We start from the raw sequence: 24,507 nt of genomic DNA on the forward strand, positions 1-24,507 counted from the left end.
GTGTGTCTGTGTCTACAGAATCCATCTCTCTCAGATTGATCCTAAATAAATTTCTCTTCAGGATTATAGTGTCGTTATAATAACTAAACATCTGGTTTTCCTCTTTGAGCTTCCCTACCGTAAAACTCTGGATTTCTATACTTGTTCCAGATCCTGAGCCTCAATTCACCTCAATACCAGAGAAGTTCACTGACCCAGATCTCATCTCTCGACTGATAAAGGAGTACGGGATGTCCTCCAAGGATTTCTCCATGACTATGACTGACTACGACCCAAAGCTCAATGTAAAGGTCATCTCTCTCACCTTTGCGGTGACACTAATCATTTGGTTACACAGATTACCAAGTTTAGTAGTTCCGTAGTGATCAATTGACACATTCATTGTGTGATATTTGTGTCCTGATGGGTTATGTATTCTAGAAAGTATTTCATGTACCTCCACCCTCATCTGCGTTGATGGATTATGTTGACACCTTTCCATCGTGACGGTCTGAAATGGAGAGGGAGAGAAACTCCTGTCGCCTGCTCCAAATCCCAACAACAGGGTGGGGCACTGCTGAGGTATGTGATTAAGTCAACACAGTACCTTACATAAAGCCCCCATAAAGCATTATCATGTGACTAGTAATGGTTACAAAGCAGGGCACAGATTATAATAGAGCCATTTACCCCAACCAGGTTCATGTCTAAAAGGAGACTGCTGATCATCTCTACTTCATCTGAGGATGACTACTCCTTCCAACAGCAGCTCCAGGGGCTGAGAGGACAGGCCTGTCCTATGGGTCAGGCTCCCTGTTAAACATCTCCAACCAGAGATGTTGTTTTTTTTATAAGATAATACTGTGTACTGACATGTCAACAGACAATGTCAACATGTCATGCATTGTGTGTTTTTGGATAGGAAATAGAATCCAAATCCCTTTGAATGATCCAACCATTCCTGTACACAGACCTTACCCAAGAGATATGCTACAGAAAAACAATCTTTCTATTTCCTTCTGTCATTTCCCACACTGATTCTATCCTACTTATTAACAGTCAAATGTTGATGGAAATAATCGGGAAATGGCATGACAAACACCTTTCCTTTATTCTTCTCAGGGAAGAACCAAACTGAGAAGGAGCGTTTGTCATGGGTTGTGGTCAACGGTCTCCGGGATCAGCTGAAGCTCAACCGGGAGTACTTCAGTGTGGTGGGGAAGGACGGGGATATGAATGTCTGGTTCCCCTCCCCATGTGGTCTCTGGCCAACATCTATGACCTGGTGGCCTCCATGGAGCTGCGGCAGCAAGAGGAGAAGCTGCAGAGGACTTTGGGTATTCACTGTCCTGAGGATACTGGCGGAATTTACCAAGGTCGTGATGAGGAAGCAGACGAGCGCTACTTTTACCACAGGTCAGAGGTCAGAGTAGTGAACGAGAGAAAACAGCCCAAAGACCTTAAAAACACCATGGCAGCAAGCTCAAATTAATGTTTAATGGTTGTGGGTAAAACACTTGACATAATAACAGATGGAATCATAACCATTAAAGGAATTTTATTAGAAATGTCTTTGCAAACTAGATCAATTTATCAGCATTTTGTACTTTGAAATTGCTAACATTACCAAAACAATATCTACAAATAGTTGACGTGTTTCTTGAAATGAAGTTATTTTCTATAATTGGGAAGTTGACATCTGGTTTCTTTTAAATCTACAGACCTGGACAGCTGTAAAAAGTGAAAGTCATTAAAAAAACTGTCCTGTCTCCTGTCTGGCGGAAGGCTCTAGCGGCTCCTGTCTGGCGGAAGGCTCTAGCGGCTCCTGTCTGGCGGAAGGCTCTGTAGGCTCATGGCAGACGGGCGGCTTTGCAGGCTCATGGCAGACGGGCGGCTTTGAAGGCTCAATACAGACGGGCAGTTCATGCAGCGCTTGGCAGACGGACAGTTCAGGCGCCGTTGGGCAGACGGCAGACTCTGGCCGGCTGAGACGCACTGTAGGCCTGGTGCGTGGTGCCGGAACTGGAGGCACCGGACTGGAGACACGCACTTCAAGCCTAGTGCGGGGAGCAGGGACAGGGCACACTGACCTCTCGAAGCGCACTATAGGCCTGGTGCGTGGTACCGGCACTGGTGGCACCGGGCTGAGTGCACGCACATCAGGACGAGTACGGGGAGAAGGAACAGTGCGTACAGGGCTCTGGAGACGCACAGGAGGCTTAGTGCGTGGTGCCGGAACTGGAGGCACTGGGCTGGAGACACGCACTATAGGAAGAGTGCGTGGAGGAGGAACAGGGCTCTGAAAACGCACTGGAAGCCTGGTGCGTGGTGTAGGCACTGGTGGTACTGGGCTGGGGCGGGGAGGTAGCGCCGGAAATACCGGACCGTGCAAGCGTACTGGCTCCCTTGAGCATTGAGCCTGCCCAACCTTACCTGGTTGAATGCTCCCCGTCGCCCGACCAGTGCGGGGAGGTGGAATAACCCGCACCGGGCTATGTAGGCGAACCGGGGACACCATGTGTAAGGCTGGTGCCATGTAAGCCGGCCCGAGGAGACGTACTGGTGGCCAGATATGTAGGGCCGGCTTCATGACATCCGGCTCAACGCTCAATCTAGCCCTACCAGTGCGGGGAGGTGGAATAACCCGCACCGGGCTATGCACACGTACAGGAGACACCGTGCGCTCTACTGCGTAACACGGTGTCTGCCCGTACTCCCGCTCTCCACGGTTAGCCTGAGAAGTGGGCGCAGGTCTCCTACCTGCCCTTGGCCCACTACCTCTTAGCCCCCCCCCCAAGAAATTTTTGGGTAGTACTCACGGGCTTTTCGGGCTTCCGTGCTAGACGCGTCCCCTCATAACGCAGGTTTTTGGCTTGATTCTCCGGCCTCCAGCCTTGCTTCCTCGCTGCCTCCTCATATCGCCTCCTCTCAGCTTTAGCTGCCTCCAGCTCCTCTTTGGGGCGGCGATATTCTCCTGGCTGCGCCCAGGGTCCTTTGCCTTCTAGGTCTTCCTCCCATGTCCATTTCTCCAAATAATTCAGCCTCTCCTGTTGCGTGTTCCACTGCTCGAACTCACGCTGCTTGGTTCTGGTTCGGTGGGTGGTTCTGTAACGGTGTTCCTCCTCCTCTTCATACGAAGAGGAGTAGTGATTCGACCAAGGCGCAGCGTTGTGATATGACATGATATTTATTTAAACAAGACGAAAACAAACTATACTTGACTAACTAACAAAACAATAAACGATGTAGACTGACCTGAACGTAAGAACTTACATGTAACACGAAGAACGCACGAACCGGGAAAACAGACTACACAAAAACCGAACGAACAAACATACCGAAAACAGTCCCGTGTGGCGCAACATACACAGACACGGAAGACAGGAGACAACCACCCACAAACAAACAGTGTGAAAACACCTACCTTAATATGACTCTCAATCAGAGGAAATGAAAACCACCTGCCTCTAATTGAGAGCCATATTAGGTCACCCTTTAAACCAACATAGAAACAGAAAACATAGACTGCCCACCCAAACTCACGTCCTGACCAACTAACACATACAAAACTAACAGAAAACAGGTCAGGAACGTGACAACATTGTTATGAAAAATAACTTGCAGTCTTACAGTTACAGGCTTGTAGACTAACGTTAAAATCCAGGTAGTAGGATAGGGATTGGTTTGACAAGAGAATGTAAGGTGATTAGCTGTAGGCTAATAGTCATCTGTGTTTCATGTTTACGTAACATAGAATGGGAATAAGATGGGTCTAATGAATGTGGTTGTATTTGACCTGGATTTTTGTCTGTTGTATTGAGCTATGCTGGGTCTATGCCGGGATTAGTGGGGAGAAAAAATATGTTCAGCAGCTTTGAACTGGACACAGATGACTAGGTGCAGGGCAATTCCATAATGCTGGGTCTCTGACTTTTCACTTTAAAAGTATTCCAAACAAAAACCATAGATCGCAAAGTTTAACAACCATACAACTCTATGCACATGGACTACGTTTAGCAATTACCAGAGAAATTTTTACAAAACACATTTAATTGAAGAACAGTGCAGGTGTAAAGTTTGGTAACAGAATGAAAGTAGAATCTCCCTCATTTTTTTTATGTGACCACGTTTTCCAAAAGCTCTTAAATAATTATAAATGAGAATTAAAAGATGTCTGCAGAATGAATGGGGTGTAAGCAATGACATGACACATTGAAAAAAAAACATCTATTTTGGTTATTGAACTACAGTAAGTGAAGTGGATTAACACCCGTTAACAGAATGATGGTGACAGAATGACATCCTGGGTCTCTGATCTGTACTGGGTCCCTGATCTGTACTATGCTGTGAATGCATAATTAGGAATGTTATTGATTCAGACCGGACTAAATCTGCACCAATCATAGACGTCCAAACTTGTGAAACATAGACATCACAACACAATACAGTACAGTAGAGTACAGTATAGTACAGCACAGTAGAGTTTAGTATGGCACAGTATAGTTCAATACAGTACAGTACAGTAAATGATACTGTACTCTACTCTAGTGTGCAATACCATACTGTACTTAACTCTGCTTTGCTGACTGTACTGTGCTGTCCAAACATGTGAAACTGACCAAATTGGACTGACCAAATTTCAATGACTTTTTAACGTCTATGGACCTCCGGTGTCTGTCGCTGCTCAGTGTATGAGAGAAAAGAGAGTTGCATGTAGCCAGCTGTGTACATTTGTTCATTTTCTTTGCTAGTTAGTGAGTTATTAGCCCAGTTATAGCATATTTCTAGTCAGCAATGGGGCAGTGGTTGCTTCCTACAAGAGCACAACATGTGTATTTCTAGCCATCTTTGAAAAGAAAGACAGTTTTTTTAAGTCTTAAAGGGGAAGTGTTGTATTTTGAGACATGCTTGAATAAACTAAGTCGCCAATAGGCACAGGGTAGCCTAATTTGTTTGATTCTCTGTGATAATGATATGGGAATAATGATGCGTTTTGTTTTGTAAAGTGGATTCTTCCATCAAACAACACAACATTTTCAGTCACCTCCTTGCCTGAAGGACAAGTGGATAAACATGTTATTGTCAATCCCTACATGGTATTTTCAAAAGTCTCATGGAATGTAGGACTACATTGAACACCACACATTGGCTGCTACTGTAGGCTAAATGATATAACAGCTATTTCCATGTTAACATGTTATGGGATGCATTTTCTCCATTGTTTTTGATGGTAGGCCTACATTATGATCAAATAGCCACAGTAGCCTACTTGGCCGCTGTTATAACTGTAACTTAAAGAGGGTACAGCCTCAGTGCCCATATTTAACGTGTGCCAGAAGTTGCACAAAATGTTCAGAATGTTCAAGTTTGCACTCAGTAGACCTGAAATTTGCTCAGTGCCAAAAGAAATTAGAGGGAACATTGCTCATTTGTAGGTGTCAGAGAGAGCCGGGAGAGGGGACATTAATTGGAGGGAGGGAGGGAGGGAGGGAGGGAGGGAGGGAGGGAGGGAGGGAGGGAGGGAGGGAGGGAGGGAGGGAGGGGTTGTACAAACTGTTTTCACACTCTTGCTTTGACCACCATGTGCCAGAAAGAAAACATGCCAGTGGAAGGAAGGAGAGCAGGTGACCCGACTGTGGTTTGTGACTTCTATGAACTCCAATTGTAACCAATTCAGTTGCAGTCCTTCTGTTACCGATGTGGTAACAGAATTACGAATTTTAATCACTTAATAAATCACAAACCAAATTGTTATCAGTAAAAACACGAATTAATTGGTAGGTCTACCTTTACTTGTTACTTCTGCACATGTTCATTATCCTCCCTCCTCATGAAGGAGAGAATGTATTTTAAAGATGTGTGGGTTTTTGGTAACTGAATGACAAGGCCAAATCATTTCAACATTATGGTGGTGTGATGCATTTCTAATGCCTTTGAAGACTTTTTCTCTCTTTCTCTCTCCTCTTTTCCATCTACTTGACCAGAAATCAAAGCCTATGCCTATTCCTCATTTTTACGATGGAAATGGTAGAAAAATATTTTATGCCTTCGTTTTGCAATAATATAGACTCTTAGCTTTCATTTCACACCAAATGTGATGTGCTTGAAAATGCCATGCAGCGCATAGTAAAAAAAAAGTTCGACCTTCCTCCCTCCTGCCATTATTTTAGTTTGGATGAGAAAGATGTAACTCTATTTTGTTAATTTCAGGTCAATATCTTTCACAAAAGATCTGGGATAGCTCATATCTAAAATATCAGACCGCATTCATCCAGAACGTTTCATTTTATTCCCACAGTCTCTCTACAATCAACAACAACAACATCAATCCCTCGTTTACTTATTGGCTAACCCTCAGGTTTGACTACATTAGCCAGTGGACTTTGTGTCTCTGACCCCCCTTATGTAATTCAGTACATTTTATTACAGGGTTTTGTATACTAGTTAACGACGTATGTCCCGTGTGAGGAAAAAGGTTGTATTTCACGACAGTTCTGGGGAACTACTGTGGAATTGTGACGCTGGTGGTTCATTGGAGATGGAAAGAGCAATGTACCTGCTTGAAATACGCAAATACAGCAGATGGACAGAGAGAGATAAGACTGCTAAATGACTCCTGTGTAGTCATCAGCATGGCAGAGAGGGGAAGTAGCCAATAGCACACAGACACTGAGGTCACAAATGCTCAAACACACACACACACTCACTCTCTCTCTCTCTCATGCCATCGCTCACAAAAAAACATTCTGGACACACAGAGAAACTCTCTCCTACCTAAGGGCCACCAGCCCACGTACAGACTGGGTAGATTCCCTGGGCGCTGATTGTTGCCACTATGGTGAGTACCTGCCTTACAATCATATCCTCATGAGTTGTGACCCTGAGAAGTTAATGGTGCTGTATCTTTATTGGCTGTATGGCTAACTTGGGAAAGCGTTAGTGTTTGTTTAAATTCCTTGTTGTACACCGTAGTGTAGTAGCAGGTATTAGCCCGTTTCGCTGTAGAATTTATTTCTTATCGATTTTTAAATGTGCAAGATTCTATATTCATTTTCTTATTTGTTATACAGGGCCCTGTTTTCTTTGCAAATTTTTCTTGGGAAGTTTAATGAAAGTGCTATGAGATGGGGATTCTGTAATTGATTACTATAAACCTATACGGTTTCTTCTAGAAGGATTTGTAGATGCAGTTTTGATTTGGATTATTAAAGTAGCGCTTAGCCTCTGCATTAGAGAAGTACAGTTTTTAAATGGGTTGGTGACAATCTGGATTGTGTAATACAGACTTTTTAACTTGTTTCACCACATTGAAAAAACCCGTGGTTCCTCTTTGCTTTTACTCAAGGCATTTAAAAAAAAAAATTCTCTCATTTCTCTCCAAGCTTAACATCTAAAGGACATTGACCGTAGTGTGTCAGGAGATGTGTTCTTTTGTTGGAAAAGTCATTCATTGTTTCTATGTAATTACTGTCTGCTTTTTTTCATCCATGGATTTCATGGTACTGCTCCAGGCCATGTCGTACCAAAATAATCTCCAGCACACAGCCAACTAAACTCATTGAATAAAAGAGTCAACGTGTTACTTTAGACCCTCGGTTGTTGGCTGTAATTTAGTCTTGCTAGGCATGCAGCACATCTCTGGTGAAGTGACTAGAGACAGTATGGGCTGTACGTCTCACAGCCTTCAACACATAAATGACAGGGAGACCGTGTCTTTATAACTTTGTTGCATTATAATCATTAGCTCAGAAATATCTACATTTATTAGGGGCATACACTAGTTTAGTGGATTCCAGCTGAAGTTGTGGTTTCTAAGGAGAAACTACAGTTGAGAAACAGTCATGAGAATAGGCTATACATTTATCCCCTAGTAATCTGGATGCTCACCAATGAGACTAATGATAAAACAAAGTCAAGTGACATTGACTGCCGTAAAAGCAGAACCAGTGTGAACTATTATAATCTCCCTACATTGCTCTTTATGTGACGCGACACAATTTATTAGGCTATATGTGTATTCATAAAGAGTGACAAGTCCAATACACTGTGAAACAAGTATTAACATGTTTAATTAATTGACGAGTTAATGCCACTTTCAATGGACACGTCTGCCCCCCCTAGCTGTCTCCATTGTTTGTTCCCTGAAGTCCAACAACAGCACAGTTTGTTTCTCCACAGTCAGGCGGTCATCAGCGTTGTGCAATCGGAACGCCTGTCCTTTGCACTTCCTCATGGTAGGACTGCTCTGTCTCGATTCGAACAACCCTCATTACAGTGAGGTGTGGTGCTACAAGAGGAGAGCCATGTCCTTTATTATCAACAACATGATGAGGCATAGATTTTTACTGCAACTATCATCAGTGTGGCTAATAACAGATACATACAGTATTCTAACCTCTCACCAGAGAGCAGAACCTGCGGTACCCGCTCACACAGAGCACAGATAAACAGCTTTTTTTGTGCCCCAGAGGGTAATTTGCATCTTGACTAAGGAAAGACAGAACGTCATAATACAGAACCCTTTCATCATAGAGGGGTAATCTGATTCATTAGGTCATATTAGGTCTTCTTCATTATATTTACGCAGCTCTTTTTACAGCCAGGCATTCAAGATACCTTTTTTTCCCCCAAATAGTAGTAGCAGAACCATTATCGTTAGAATGACTATATTGTCTATGCAAAACACGGCAGAGTATAGGTTAATCAAATAATGAGAGCACAGAACACCTATGTACCCACTTCCTGTTTAGCGCCATGACTTTGTTGCATTTCCTCTGTGATCTGTTACACATACTAGGACCCTGAGGAGCGTAGTGCTCTCAGCACAGCAAGACACAGAGAGGTAGGTGAATCGTTGTTGGCTTGATTTGGTGAGATTGAGGTGGTTTAATACCAACATGGTGCAAACATCTTAAAGTTTACTCAGGGTTAAGCATCCTTTTCAGAGGCCGTCCTTTGATGAAATGTCAATCTAAGCTGTAAAACTACTTTTCTCTTAGATGACCCTAACCCAATAAGAATGAGAAGTTGTGCATGTGGAGGTTGGAGTCATTAATCAATGTCAGTTATAAAGCATCTGTTACAACCTGTTTACTCCCTCTTTTCTCTCTGTCTCTCTCACTTTCTTTCTCCTTTCCCTAGCTCCCCAGTTAGATATGTCTGTGTGTTTGTATAATAGAGAAATAACCAACAGTGTTTAATGAATGACTATTGATGTAAATTACATTATTTGTTTCTGTCTTCCTCAAATTAGTATTTATTAGGGGAAACTGTGTATCCATAAAGGACACTTCCTCCTCACTAGTCTTTGTTTGTTTGCTGCCAGCAGAACAACAAGTCTGATGTGAAGGCCATCACGGCTCGCTTCAACACGGGGGGAAACTCCACAGAGGGCATCTCTACAGGACGTACCAAAGCTGCCGTGCACCCCACCCTGTCCTCTGGACCCCCCATCCAGCCTAAGAAACCTGTCCTGGAGACCAGCCTATCAGGCAGCGCAGCATCCACCGCACCCAAACCCAACTTCCTGAAGAACACTGTCTCCACCAAGAGTGCCCCAGAAGTTAGGGAGTTGCCCAAAACCAAAGCGATCGCTAGTATGTTTGAAAGTGCCCAAGAGGACAGCCAACCCTCTGTCAAACAGTACCAATTTAAACCCAAACCTCCTGGCCCAGAAGTATCCCAAGACGCTGAGGTCAAAATTCCTCTGCCAAAACCCCCTCTCCAGAAGCCCTCTCTGAGCTCGACCCTGTCTGGCACCAAGCCTGCCTTCCCCAAACCACCCCTGTGTGTGGCCAAACCCACCTGGGGCAAAGACAGAAGCTCCAAACCTGACGACAGCGGGGTTACGCCGAACAAATTACCCCCTTCCATAAAGCCCATCAGCTCCATTGCAAAGATGCGGCTTCAGACAGAGGATAGTGTGGCTGGCGCTGTGGATTCTACAATCAAACCGTTCACACCAAGCACTACCCTCAAGCCCACAAACTTCAGGACTGCTCAGAATGCATTCAATCGAGGAGAGACACTATCTGAGGAAGGAGTGAAAGAAATAACCAAACTCCCCCTCACCTCCAGTGACTCTTGTCCTCCCAAACCTATAGCCAGTAAGAAACCCAGCTTTACTAAGAAGCCACTGGGCCACACCATTCCAGTCACGGGGTTGAACCCTTCTGCCCTTACAAGTAGCTCTTCTTTCCCCAAAAGGAACCCACTGCCTAATATCCTGGCACTGGGGACTGCCCCAGCCAAACCCAACCGGCCTCCTAGGGTCAACTTGGAAAAGTTCAAGAAGGGCACAGAGCCTAGTACCGATGGTAAGTATTTTGTCTTTCACTTACCACTAATAAGCCACATCAGGATAAGTCTATCAGCTGCTAAGATGCAAAACGTGTGGTTTTCTAAACATGCTCCAGTTCTGCAGATTGACAAGCCTTTCCCCCAGTCTAGTGGTTTCTGTGGTTGTATGCTCCACTGATCGGAGACAGGTGGTAGAACACACATCAGCTGTGCCACAGGTTGTCATCACAACAGACAGACAGATTAGAGGGGTTGATCTTACGAAAGCTTTATAAAAGTCTTTACACACAGAAGTACAATTCGACGTTGAAATGTGAAACCAAAGACACGAACATTGGCTTCCTCTATTCAAGTTCCCGCTCAAGTTTCTGTTTTACCTTCCTCCTTTTTACAGCTGATGTTTGCTCCCTAATTGCGGAGTTCCTCTTTAAACAGGGACACATTCAAGTGAAAGGTTTCCTTTTTTGGATCCACATGTGAATATGGTTTTGACTAAAGATAGACTTCAGCATGGTTTGCATTATTGTAAGTCAGCAGACAGAAGAGGGATCCAATGTGAATTCCACACCCCCTCTGGTGACAATGTCGTTTTGAGATGTTACAGGCACTATTCGTGTATTTTGTAAGCATTGTTGTCTACATGCAGGATGAAATTCAACATATTCAGTAACCAGATATACAATGCTTGTTTTCTGCTGGACACGTTATAGGGACAAGGATGATTTTTTAAACTACAGAATAACGTCCATAGAACACGGAGGATTGAGGTCTTATTCAATTGCTATATTAAGAATCTGCAATTGATTTGAAAAGGAAAAGTTTTTCTTCACTACATCTGAAAGGACCATCTAAAGGTTTATGATTTTACCCTGAAGGTCCTGCTGGGGTTAGAAAGGGAAGTGTTCCTCCACCTCCTGCCTCTCACCCCAGTAACCATGTGGCCCCACCCCTGCCCTCGAACCCCATGGCCCCTAGCTTGCCACCGCGACCACCAGGAGCCATGTGAGTATCAGACTCTGATAATCAGGGGAATGTCGTGTGAAAGCCGAACAATATTAGACTAGGGTGATTGGCACTGAGGTACATACACAAGTAAAATACACATCGGCCTGTAGAGGCACAATGCACTTTCTTCAGAGCATAGAAACATCATACAATACCATTCTTAACACCCTTTTTTGTTTATGCACTAGTAATTATTATTTCCTTTAATAACTTTGAAAATGGAATACTTGTGTACTGACTTTATTTTCATTGTGATGTGGTGGGTCATTTTGGCCAGTTGACTGACTTTGTGTCTCTGCCTCCAGAATCCAACCTGACCCAGATGAGAACTATGATGATGTGGGGTTAATGAACAACCCTCCTAGTAAAAGGAATGAGGTGACTTTAAATATTTGTCAACATTTCTGACTTTTTTTTATTTTTTACAAACTATCGCCATGTATTCGTACAGTATTCAAACTAAATATTTTTCCTCCAATAGGACAGTGAAAGTGATGAAATGTATGAAGATCTTGATGAAAGATGGTGAGAAAGATTCCCTCATAGAGATGTTAAAAGGTCTCATCTTTGTATCTGTGCCATTATGGCACCTGTGACAGCTTGGGCAGCGCAATCTCCATTTAAAAGTAGTATATATATGTATTTTGTTTGTTTAAAAATAGTGTAAAGCTAATATTGGTAATTTACCACCCCCTGCAGGGCTGGAGTCCTAAACCAAATATTGTGTGTCATTCATTTATGACTAGATAGATGGTGGTGATAAGACTTCAACCCATTTACAGTCCATGAAACCCAATTTGAAGAAGACAATGCTCTGATCATTGGCTGATCGCTCCCAAACCATAGGAATCCCCACCCAGTTGAATATTTTAAAATGTACATTTTAGCAATTTCAGATGCTCTTATCCAAAGCGACTAATAATACAGTAGTGAGTGCATACATTACCCTCAATGGCGTACATACATTGTCTTCAATGGCAATGTCCATGGGTTATATGGATATAAAATGGGTTATATCCAAGTTGAGTCCTCTAACTACAGTATCTCTATGGATTCACTCCAGTTTCTTTTCAACTTTTATTGTACCAGGTTTTAAATGAACACTGCCCTCTAGTGAGCATTAACACCACTGACACTTATTTTTTATCAGGGAATCGTCAAAGGAACAAGAGAAAAAGCGAGAGAGGGAGGAGAAAAAACGACAGGAGGTGGAAAAGAAAGAACAGAAAGAACGTGAGAGGAAAGAACAGGAGGCCAGAAAGAAATTCAAAGTGAGTGTTTGCACTGCAGAAGCCCGTTGTTCAGTGGTTCCCCTAAATCTTGCTATATTGTAGTTATCATGGAGTCCATCCTGTAGAATATTTGGGAAGTTAATGTGTATTACGTTGCATCCTCTATCATGTTTTTATTTATCCTTAATGTGGCAGCTGACTGGTCCACTGGAGGTCATCCACAGGGCCAAGGCCAGAGTGGACAGTAAAGGGAGCAAGACGGACCTGGGGCTGAAGCAGGGAGAGTCTATTGACATCATGCGTGTTTTGGACAACCCAGAGGGCCGCTGGCTGGGAAGGTCACAGGATGGCTCCTGTAAGTGACAGCTGTCTCCTCCTCCTCCTCCTCCTCCTGTCTGCTCTTCCTCCTCTACTCCATCTCCTTTGTATTTTTCTTACTTTTCTCCCTCACATCCATTTAAATGTTCCCCATGTGTGAGACTTAAACATGTGCTTTGTATACTTTTAGATGGCTATGTGAAGACTGAGTCAGTTGCGATTGACTTTGACACTCTGAAGCGTCAGGGTGTGTCTATACCCAGTCAGATGGAACACGAACCGGAGGTATATGATGACGTGGACTTTCATAATAACCTCGGCAGGTAAAATGGCCACTGACACTATCAAAACCTTTGAGACAGATAACCATTGGAAATATATGAATACCTTATTATAAAAATGCACTGCATGAATCCCTTTCACTGTCTTTAGTTTTGACTGTGTGATTATGTGCTCCATTGAAATCATGTTCTCCTCATTCCAGTGGGATCAAGGGTCCAGGAAGTAAGTTTCAAATGACAACAACTTAATATTGAAAGTGAATAACACAATATGGTAATGTGGTCACACATGACCTTAGTTACATCTACAGTAGCTTCAATCTCCCTGTTGTCATTCATAGTGGTTCTTCCTCCACCACCTGAGGAGGATGGGGATGTATATGATGATCTGGACGAGTCAAGCTTCAACGTCAGGTGAGAATATCGTGACCTGCTGCACTATGATGATGTAGATTCATTGGCGTGCGTTGATCTGTGAGTGTATACTTTCCATGCATGTGTCTGTGTGAGTGTATACTTTCCATGCATGTGTCTGTGTGAGTGTATACTTTCCATGCATGTGTCTGTGTGAGTGTATACTTTCCATGCATGTGTCTGTGTGAGTGTATACTTTCCATGCATGTGTCTGTGTGAGTGTATACTTTCCATGCATGTGTCTGGGTGAGTGTATACTTTCCATGCATGTGTCTGTGTGAGTGTATACTTTCCATGCATGTGTCTGTGTGAGTGTATACTTTCCATGCATGTGTCTGTGTGAGTGTATGTAAATAAGTGTGTGTGTGTGTGTGTGTGCAACCCTAGCCTCTCGGACACCAGATTGCCTCCTAAACCTCGCGGCCTCTCTTGGGTGTTAAAGGGCTTCGAGGAGTGGAGAAAAGGCCCAGGCAGCAAAATTGAGTAATTCTCTCATTAGTAAGATGGATCAGGAAAATACACTGTCATTAACTCCTAACCCTATAACCCAAAATCTCAAAGAACTAAACAGGAGGGACAGAAGGGATTCACTAACTCATTACTGAATCATTTAATCAGTCTAAAATCATTCGTAAAACATCAATAAAAGTACTGTTTTTGTACGTCCTTCAATTAATTAAAGGTCCAATGCAGCCGTTTTGATCTCAATATCATATCATTTCTGGGTAACAACTGTGATTGTTTTCAATTAAAATGGTAAAAAAAAGAAACAAACATTGCTTCTTAGAAAAGAGCAATCTCTCAAGCAAGAATTTTGCTAGAACTGTCAGGAAGTGGTCTGAGTAGGGAGGGGAAAACTGAAAACTAGCTGTTATTGGTAGAGAGGTTTGGAACTATTTCTTATTGGTCTATTAACTAGACCAAACTCCATCCCACCAAAACAGGCTGAAATTTCAGGCAGCCTTTTCAAACAGCTAAAGTGGCATTATCATCATTTTCACAATTCCGCTGTATTATTCCAACCTCGTGGTGTGGAAATATATATAAAACACAGTAATCACAGTTTTGACTGCACTTGGCCTTTAACAACCGTTTCATTCTGTCTATAAATGTATATGTACCCACAATGATATATGTACCAGTGTGAGTTAAATCATTGTAATTTTTGGCATTTGTTGACTTTCTGTGTGGTTGTTCAATTATCTGTGTTGATTCATGTCCATTTGATCGAAATTGACCTACAGCACAAGCAATCAAATCAAATTACACCAGAGACCAGGCATAACATGGACTAAGATTTGAATTAAGTTTTTGTCATTTTCAGAGTACCTCCACCTTCCCAGTTTGATCAGGAAGGAAATACTGGTAAAGTATTATGTTTAATATCATGGGTGACTGTGTGCTCTGTGTCAGTGGGATTACAAAAACGTACATTTTCAATGTTTTTACTATTCTTTCTTTGTATCTCTTGCTGTTATAGAACAATCGGCTGAGGTCATTGATGAGGAAATCTATGATGATGTGGATGTCACTAACTTCCCTCCGACTCCACCTGTCAGCAGGTAATGAGAGAGAGAGAGAGAGAGAGAGAGAGAGAGAGAGAGAGAGAGAGAGAGAGAGAGAGAGAGAGAGAGAGAGAGAGAGAGAGAGAGAGAGAGAGAGAGAGAGAGAGAGAGAGAGAGAGAGAGAGAGAGAGAGAGAGAGAGAGAGAGAGAGAGAGAGAGAGAGAGAGAGAGAGAGAGAGAGAGAGAGAGAGAGAGAGAGACATAAGAATGTCCTAATCCCCCACTGGGAAAAATGTTGATAATGTCACATTTCTTCTCTTTTCAGTCTCCCACAAAGTAAAACCAAGGATAAGGCTGAGGACAAAGATCCTAAAAAGCTAAAGAAATTTGAGAAGGAAGAGAAGGATTTCAGAAAGAAGTTTAAGGTAAGTAGTATATTATTACAATTTACATAGATTTGACATTTTATGTATTTGTTTGACCCTCAATCCTGTTCTCTCCCACCAATAGCATGATCGGGAGATCCAGGTATTGTATCAGGTGACCATCGTTTCCACCTTGGCCAATAAGAAGTGGAGCAGTAAAGATCTGCCGTTGAGACCTGGGGAGACTGTGGATGTCATCGTTGAGCCTGTGGACAACAAGCTCATCTGCAGGAACATGGAGGGCAAGTGTGAGTAACAATGAATCCACACATAGGCATTCTGCAATAAAACCATTTTTGCAAGGGGGCTAACTTTAATGATCGTCATCTCTCTCTCCTTTAGTTGGCTACGTCTTGACTAGCCATATTGTAGTAGAGTAAGTACCACACAAAAACAGATCATTCAAAAACAGATCCAGAAATACACAACATCTAAAGTATGTTATTGACCAGTTCACTAAACTGCAGAGAAAATGCTTAGATATGAAATGCCCTAAATTTGATATAAATGATCTGTTTTGCTTTTACAGAGATTCTGATATCTATGACGACATTGGTGATGGTACGTTTCAGACTTTTGACATGAAATAATGGCATTTATACAAAGATCAAGTGATCAACTATATCAATTTATTCTTGCAATATGGTGCTGATATGTTTTTTTATGTCAGAGGATTTTTATTTATTTATTATTTCTATCATTTCTAGTTAGCCTAATAATTCACATTTCTTTGCAGATTGCATCTATGACAACGACTGATCACTGTGTGCCAATATCTTGTTTTTTGGTTTATTTCTTGTTTTACATCAATCTTTATCTTATTTATTGTGGTTATTTTTGGGGTGATATGACATTTTCATTCAAGAACAATACAGTCCACAAATTCAGTACTTTCTCTATGTTTTCCCTTTATGAATAACTGTGACTGCAATGTATAGGCCTAAATTACATACAATGTTGCATTTTTATATTGAAATGTAGGTTACATTACATGGCTTTATCACATTGAATACTTATATTCTATATTTAACAAGACACATTACACACTGATTGACAAAAAGGTGTGACGATGATGATGATGATAAACTTAAATACTCATCATAAATTAATTTACTATGTGATGCCAAATAAAGCATTTCAGATCAGTTGTCATAGTTGTCTGGTTATCACCTGACAGGTGTGTTACCTATGTCATATTGTACTGAAAGTCAGAGGCCATGACAACCTTAGAGTTTATGCGATAGGTCTGACCTTTCTGACTGAGAGTGTGAGGGAACAAATGCCTTGGTTTCTTAAAAAGCCCATGTCATAGAAATGCATCTGATTCACATAATAACAAATACAATAAAATAAATTATTTGCCCTTCATTGTTGCATTTTTCTGCATGAAATTCATGACTGCTTTCTCTGAATAATGATATTTGCTAGAATGGCAGTATTTCACTGGGACTCTATTTGCCTACAACACACACAGGCTACATAGTCTATCTAATGTTTTCTTTAGATAAAAAGGAATGGTGACTAAATTAACCCCTTGTGGGAACCCACTGAGCTCTATGTGGTATTAAAAAAAGATGTATGTGCATTCGATTTGATCTGCTATCAAAAATCACTGAACAAGTTAATAAGAAACATCTTATGAGTGTTGAGTTTGGTCAACAAAAATTGTTATTGTTAATTTGCTACGTGAGGCTTATTTGATCAAATAGAAGTTTCGTAATGATTAGGTTGTCAGAAATGCTATTAAATATCCAAATTCATAGTTCTGTGCACTGATATAAGTGGATGCACATGGCACACACCTACTCCCATTGCCTGCTGCACTGCTGCTTGGATTCCACCTGGCAATCTGTTCACCGTCTGCCCTGGCCTGTCTCCCCCTGTCTGGTACAGGTACCTCCACCACACTCACCCCTCTCTCCCGAGCATTCGCTCGCCTCCAGCACACACACACTGTTGAGGCGAGTGACTCTGAACTTACAATGGCTAGCCCAAAGTCGTTATATGTATATTTTTTTAATCTTGTGCATTTTGCTATTTTCCTCATAACTCCTGCATACTTTGTTGGCTACAAACTTTCTTTACCCAACCGTGGGACTTTGTTTCCCACACTCGGGACTCTATTGGTTACACAGACTTTTGGCCTCCCATCCTATTCTAACCACCTCTCGCCGGCTTTGTATTCATGTTACCTGATGAAATTGCTGTACAATATGATCTTGTTGCCATCTCATGCACATTCAGATGTCTTAAATCAGCACTGCAGAGCTCTCCCTGTACTATGCCGTGCCTTGATTGTATTACTGTTTATGATATCTGGAAATGTGCATGTACACCCTGGCCCACCTACTATTGCTAGCGCCAATTCTGACTTGTGCTCTGATATCTGCTTCGCTGTTTTCTGCTCTCGTAATAGCCTGGGTTTTCTGCATGTTAATAACATTAGAATGTATCAATTGAAAGTGTGGGTTCACAGCTCCAATCCAGATGTGTTGGTCATTACTGAGATGTGGTTAAGGAAGAGTGTTTTGAATACGGATGTTAACCTTTCTGGTTATAACCTTTTTCGGCAAGACAGATCTTCCAAAGGTGGGGGAGTGGCAATCTTTACCAAGGATCACCTTCAGTGCTCGGTTGTCTCCACCAGTCTGTCCCCAAATGATTTGATTTGCTGGTTTTAAGCATTAAACTTTCAAATAGCTCTTTGTTGACTGTTGCTGGGTGCTATTGTCCTCCATCAGCACCGGACTGAACCCTACCTGCCCTAAGCTCTCTCCTGGCCCCTTACACTAAGTCTGAATTTGTCCTGCTAGGTGACCTAAACTGGGACATGCTTAAACCACCTGACCAAGTCCTAAAGCAATGGGACTCCCTAAATCTTTCTCAGATTATCACCAATCCCACAAGGTATGACTCCAAACACCCAGAAAAGCTCAGTGAAACGACCTGTCCTGATTTGTCATAGACTTTAATGAGCAAGCCTTCCTTCATGAACTGGCCTCTGTAAAAGGGTATAGAATCAGCTTGATCCCCTCTGTCGAAGACGTTTGGACCTTCTTTATTGATATTTTCAGTGGTGTTGTTAACAAACACACCCCCATAAAGAAAATGAGAATTAAAAACCGGTTCAGCCCCTGGTTCGATCATGATCTTGCAGCGTTACTCCACCTCAAGAACTGCATTTGGCGAAAGGCTCGGCACACGCATACTCAGGCTGACTGGCTCTCGTTCAGGCAAATGAGAAATAAGTGCACTCAGGCTATCTGGAAGTCCAAAGTTAGTTAATTTAATTAAGGAGCAGTTCTCTCTCTGTTGGTCTAACCTCAAGAAGTCCTGGAAAACAGTTAAAGACCTGGAGAATAAACCCTCCTCCTCACAGCTGCCCATGTCCCTTAAAGTTAATGATGTGGTTGTTACTGACATGATGCACATGGCTGAGCTCTTTAATCACCACTTCATTAAGTCAGGATTACTATTTGACTCAGCCATGCCTCCTTGCTCGTCCAACATTTCCTCATCTCCCACCCCTTCTAATGCGACTATCCTCGATGCTTCTCCCTCTTTTTCCCCTGCCCCGCTACAAAGTTTCTCCCTGCAAGCAGTCACTGAGTCCGAGGTGCTAAAGGAGCTCCTTAAACTTGACCCCCAAAAAACATCTGGGTCAGATGGTTTAGACCCTTCTTTAAGGTTGCTGCCCCTATCATCGCAAAACCTATCTCCAACCTTTTTAACCTTTCTCTCCTTTCTGGGGAGGTTCCCATTGCTTGGAAGGCAGCCACAGTTCATCCTTTATTTAAAGGGGGAGATCAAGCTGATCCTAACTGTTATAGGCCTATTTCTATTTTGAACCTGTTTATCAAAAGTGTTGGAAAAACTTGTCAATAATCAACTGACTGTCTTTCTTGATGTCTATAGTATTCTCTCGGGTATACAATCTGGTTTCCGCTCAGGTTATGGATGTGTCACTGCAACCTTAAAGGTCCTCAATTATGTCACCATTGCCCTTGATTCTAAGCAATATTGTGCTGCTATTTTTATTTTATTGACTTGGCCAAAGCTTTGATACGGTAGACCATTCCATTCTTGTGGGTCGACTAAGGAGTATTGGTGTCTCTGAGGGGTCTTTGGCCTGGTTTGCTAACTACCTCTACCAAAGAGTGCAGTGTATAAAGTCAGAAAATCTGCTGTCTCAGCCACTGCCTGCCACTGCCAAGGGAGTACCCCAGTGCTCAATCCTAGGCCCCACGCTCTTCTCAATTTTCATCAAAAACATAGCTCAGGCAGTAGGAAGCTCTCTCATCCATTTATATGCAGATGATAGTCTTATACTCAGCTGGCCCCTCCCCGGATTTTGTGTTAAACGCTCTACAACAAAGCTTTCTTAATGTCCAACAAGCTTTCTCTGCCCTTAACCTTGTTCTGAACACCTCCAAAACAATGGTCATGTGGTTTGGTAAGAAGAATGCCCCTCTTTCCACAGGTGTTATTACTACCTCTGAGGGTTTAGAGCTTGAGGTAGCCACCTCATACAAGTACTTGGGAGTATGGCTAGACGGTGCACTGTCCTTCTCTCAGCACATATCAAAGCTGCAGGCTAAAGTTAAATCTTGACTATCGTAATCGCTCCTCTTTCACCCCAACTGCCAAACTAACCCTGATTCAGATAACCATTCTACCCATGCTAGATTACAGAGACATAATTTATAGATCGGCAGGTAAGGTTGCTCTCGAGCGGCTAGATGTTCTTTACCATTCAGCCATCAATTGGCCACCAATCCTCCTTATAGGACACATCACTGCACTCTATACTACTCTGTAAACTGGTCATCTCTGTATACACGTCGCAAGACCCACTGGTTGATTCTTATTTATAAAACTCTCTTAGGCCTCACTCCCCCTTATCTGAGATACCTACTGCAGCCCTCCTCCTCCACATACAACACCCGTTCTGCCAGTCACATTCTTTTAAAGGTACCCAAAGCACACACATCCCTGGTTCGCTCTTCTTTTCAGTTCACTACAGCTAGCGACTGGAACGAGCTGCAACAAACACTCAAACTGGACAGTTTTATCTCAATCTCTTCATTAAAAGACTCAATCATGGACACTCTCACTGACAGTTGTGGCTACTTTGCGTGATGTATTGCTGTCGCTACCTTCTTGGCCTTTGTGCTGTTGACTTTACCCAATAATGTTTGTACCATGTTTTTGTGCTGCTACCATGTTGTTGTCATGTTGTGTTGCTACCATTGCTGCGTTGTCATGTTTTGCTGCCTTGTTATGTTGTTGTCTTAGGTCTCTCTTTCTGTAGTGTTGTGTCTCTCTTGTTGTGATATGTGTTGTGTCCTATATTTATATTGTATTTTTTATTTTTTTAATCCCAGGCCCCCGTCCCCGCAGGAGGCCTTTTGCCGTTTGGTAAGCCGTCATTGTCAATAAGAATTTGTTCTTAACTGACTTGCCTAGTTAAATAAAATAAATAAATAAATTTCAGCCTACTTTGAAAGAAAACAACTTTATATCCGAGTTGTGCCTATTGTTTACGGGTATCTACCCTCTCATTGGCTAGAATTCCCCCACCTGATCTCGCCTTCCTTCTTTGAGGACATATATTTCCATGGTAGAGCGGTCACTCGACTATCTTGTCATTATAATAGATTGTCTTTCTTTGACATCCTCAAACCCAGATAGGGGTCTTACAGGAGAGGAGCAGGCGTTTACATTCCTGAACTTGATGTGAAGATATGTCAGATGAACTGTCAGTAAACTCAGTTGAACTGTTGGCGATAGTAGCTGCCCTCTAGTGGGTGGAGGATGCTCAACCTGACAGAATTATATTATGCTTTATTTCCCTGTCTGTATTGAATAGCTTATCATCTGGCAAATCGAAAAGGAGTGACCAACTATTGGAGGCATTAATGTTATTATCGGGAATTGAGAGACTGGGTCTAGTTGTGAGATTCTGCTGGGTCCCAGCTCACTTGGGAGTGGGTGGGAGTGAAATAGTAGACCAGGTAGCAGAAAAGGCTTTAAAACAAGATAGAATTGGGTAGAAGTGGGTAGAGGTGAGGCCAAATGTAAGATTAGAGCCATTATGATAGATGTGTGGCAGAAGAGGTGGGACAACGAGCCCAAAGGCCGGCATTTGCCCTCCAAAGAAAGGTTGGTGGAACAAGATTCAATGGTCAGATTAGGAAGGAAGAGATGGTGCTGTTTGCTCAGTTGCGTCTAGGGCATTGTACATTGAACTCGTCATTAGATCTGTTTGGCAAGCATGGGAATGGTTTGTGTACGGAGTGTATGGTTGATGACACAGTGAAGCATGTGTTGATGTATTGTTGTAAGTACCGGTATTGTTGTAAGTACTGGTATGTGGAAGAGAGGGAAAGATTGAAGTGTAGGGTTATTGAGGTTGGACGAGGATGTGGAGTTGGAAGGGATTTCAAATCAAATCAAATTGTATTTGTCACATGTGCCGAATACAACAGGTGTGGACCTTACCGTGAAATGCTTACTTACAAGCCCTTAGCCAACAATGCAGTTCAATAAATAGAGTTAATAAAATATTTACTAAATAAACTAAAGTAAAATAAATAAAAATCTATCAAAAAGTAATACAAGAAATGTACATAACAATAACGAGGCTATATACAGGGGGTACCGGTACCGAGTCAATGTGCGGGGGTACAGGTTAGTCGAGGTAATTTGTAAAGTGACTATGCATAGATAATAAACAGCGAGTAGGAGGGGAGGGTCAATGCAAATAGTCTGGGTAACCATTTAATTAGTTTATTTGTTCTAGACTTGACTTGGCGCTCAGGTACTGTTTGCCGTGCGGTAGCAGAGAGAACAGTCTTAATTTTTGGGGCCTTCAGCTGACACCGCCTGGTACAGTATATAGGTCCTGGATGTAAGGAAGCTTGGCCCCATTTATGTACTGGGCCGTATGCACTACCCTCTGAAGCGTCTTACGGTCAGATTCCCGAGTAGTTGTCATACCAGGCGGTGATGCAACCGGTCAGGATGCTCTCGATGGGGGATGGGGAAGGGTTTGTTAGAAGTTACTAGGGCTCTTTTTTATTTTCTTAGTAGTACATGATTAGATAGGAGGGTTTAGTTTATTTGAATGTTTATGTATTTATTCATTTAGTCTGTAAACTGTGATAGACTACACACTAGGTGGCGGCATGCACCTCTAACTTTTGTTTGCGACGCCCATTATATTATAGAAGAAAAAGAAGAAGACTTCCTCAATTTCTCACTAGCAAAATGGTTCCCCCAGTTGCAGTCTCGCCTGTCATCAAGGTAAATCTATATTCGTTTTAATAACTTGTGTTGTACTAACTCATTTGAATGCATATGGTGAATACAGCAGGTTATTTTAGGTCATGTTTAAATCAGACGTCTAGCTTGTTAGTAAGTTTAGCTAGCTAGCTTCTAACATAAATGTTAATCGAATGACATTGACTGGTTCAATTCAATGAGGGTTAGCTAGCCAGCTAAATTACGATATACCTGCCATAAAGATAGTATAATGAAATAATCCAGCCAAAATTGATGACAATATGTTACTTTGACCCAGGTTTAATAGTTCAACTCACTAGTCTATAATAATTCTGAGGCAAGGTCATAGTATTGGCTACTTGCCGAGTACGCTCGCTAACGTGCTAACTTATTAGCTAGCATGGCTAACTCCAGGTCATCTCACATGTAGTCTAACGTTAGCGTGCAAGACACGAATTAAATCCTCTGCCAAAAGACGATTGAAAGTCACTCAGCATAAATAGATAGTGGTCAAGGCAATCGCATACGTTTGAGCTGTGTAGCTAAGTTAACTAACTAATCAATTTTCTTTATTTCAGACGGCCAGGTGGTCATTCTTGCTCATTGGCATGTTTTATGGCAAACAAAGATATGGTAAGTAGCTTACTACAAGATATACGATTGTTGTAATGTCACCTGAGGGTATTTTGAATGATCATTATTGCAATGTCAGTGTCATTGCTGTATTTCCTTTAGACTATCTGAAGCCAAGAGCAGAGAAAGAGAGGCTTGTTGAGGAGGCAGAGAAGAAGATCCGAGAGGAGCAAGAGAAAATTGCCAAAGCACTTGCAGAAGGTAAATAAAAAAACTAATCAGAATGTTAGGAGGGATGCAGTGAAGATGTAACTGAGGAAATGTTGTGAAACATGTTTTTCTGTTGTTTTTACAGCCTCCGAAGACACCATCCTGAAATGAACTGCCTATGGATTGTGTTTGAAGAATAATGAAATAAAAAACATAAGTAATTTAATGTATTAAATAATTCTTCTTGGATATCTGTTAAGATAGTAATGTGTTTTGACATCCAAATTACATTTTTAATATATATAAGCCAGATGTTACCCAAATATCCTATATGAAACCTAGCTGAAACATTTAGTATAGTTAGAGGTGTTAGTCTCAAATCTGAAAATATTTGTGTATACCCACCCTTGTTTTTTTCTACTGTGTAAATTGAGTGAAATAACTATAAAAGGTACATCTGGTTCCCAGGTGTATATGTTAGGCTTGGGTGGTATACCTTATATGGGTATTTGGAAAAAGCAATGGGATGGTTTGTCAATACAATACCATCAACTATTTATTTGAAGTTTGTCAATACATTTTAATATTTGTAGCTACTGTTTGTTACACTACATGACCAAAAGTGATCAAACATCTCAAACCAAAATCATGGGCATTAACATGGAGTTGTTCCCCACTTTGCTGCAATAGCAGCCTCCACTCTTCTGGGAAGGCTTTCTACTAGATGTTGGAACATTGCTGTGGGAACTAGCTTCCATTCAGCCACGAACATTAGAGAGGTCAGGCACTGATGGGCGATTAGGCCTGGCTCGTAGTCGTCATTCCAATTCATCCCAAAGGTGTTCGATGGGGTTGAAGTCAGGGCTCTGTGCAGGCCAGTTAAGTTCTTCCACACCGATGTCGACAAACCATTTCTGTGTTGACCTCGCTTTGTGCATGGGGACATTGTCATGCTGAAACAGGAAAGGGCCTTCCCCAAACT

General features: G+C 42.1%; 2 protein-coding genes across 6 annotated transcripts; both read left to right on the forward strand.

The window, feature by feature from the left end:
• Positions 1–6,459: 6,459 nt before the first annotated feature.
• fybb (FYN binding protein b) lies at positions 6,460–16,826 on the forward strand. 5 transcript variants are annotated; one of them, XM_038971386.1, is made up of 19 exons: positions 6,460–6,817; positions 8,777–8,821; positions 9,305–10,295; positions 11,154–11,280; positions 11,589–11,661; positions 11,765–11,808; positions 12,434–12,554; positions 12,711–12,870; positions 13,024–13,156; positions 13,318–13,337; positions 13,456–13,528; positions 13,916–14,011; positions 14,853–14,893; positions 15,009–15,090; positions 15,359–15,458; positions 15,544–15,706; positions 15,801–15,834; positions 15,988–16,019; positions 16,195–16,826. In XM_038971386.1, exons 1-19 carry the CDS (start codon positions 6,815–6,817, stop codon positions 16,215–16,217), a joined length of 2,361 nt encoding a protein of 786 aa, XP_038827314.1. In that variant the 5' UTR covers positions 6,460–6,814; the 3' UTR covers positions 16,218–16,826. The 5 variants fall into 5 exon arrangements, with proteins under 5 accessions (XP_038827314.1, XP_038827315.1, XP_038827316.1 ...); XM_038971387.1 differs by having other exon boundaries at positions 9,308–10,295; XM_038971388.1 differs by lacking the exon at positions 8,777–8,821 and having other exon boundaries at positions 6,461–6,817.
• A 5,831-nt stretch (positions 16,827–22,657) lies between these two features.
• LOC120026027 (ATP synthase subunit e, mitochondrial-like) lies at positions 22,658–23,774 on the forward strand. The gene is made up of 4 exons (XM_038970804.1): positions 22,658–22,763; positions 23,321–23,375; positions 23,478–23,576; positions 23,671–23,774. Exons 1-4 carry the CDS (start codon positions 22,728–22,730, stop codon positions 23,694–23,696), a joined length of 216 nt encoding a protein of 71 aa, XP_038826732.1. The 5' UTR covers positions 22,658–22,727; the 3' UTR covers positions 23,697–23,774.
• Positions 23,775–24,507: the final 733 nt, after the last annotated feature.

The sequence above is a fragment of the Salvelinus namaycush genome, chromosome 31, assembly GCF_016432855.1.
Source record: "Salvelinus namaycush isolate Seneca chromosome 31, SaNama_1.0, whole genome shotgun sequence".
Lineage (NCBI taxonomy): Eukaryota > Metazoa > Chordata > Actinopteri > Salmoniformes > Salmonidae > Salvelinus > Salvelinus namaycush.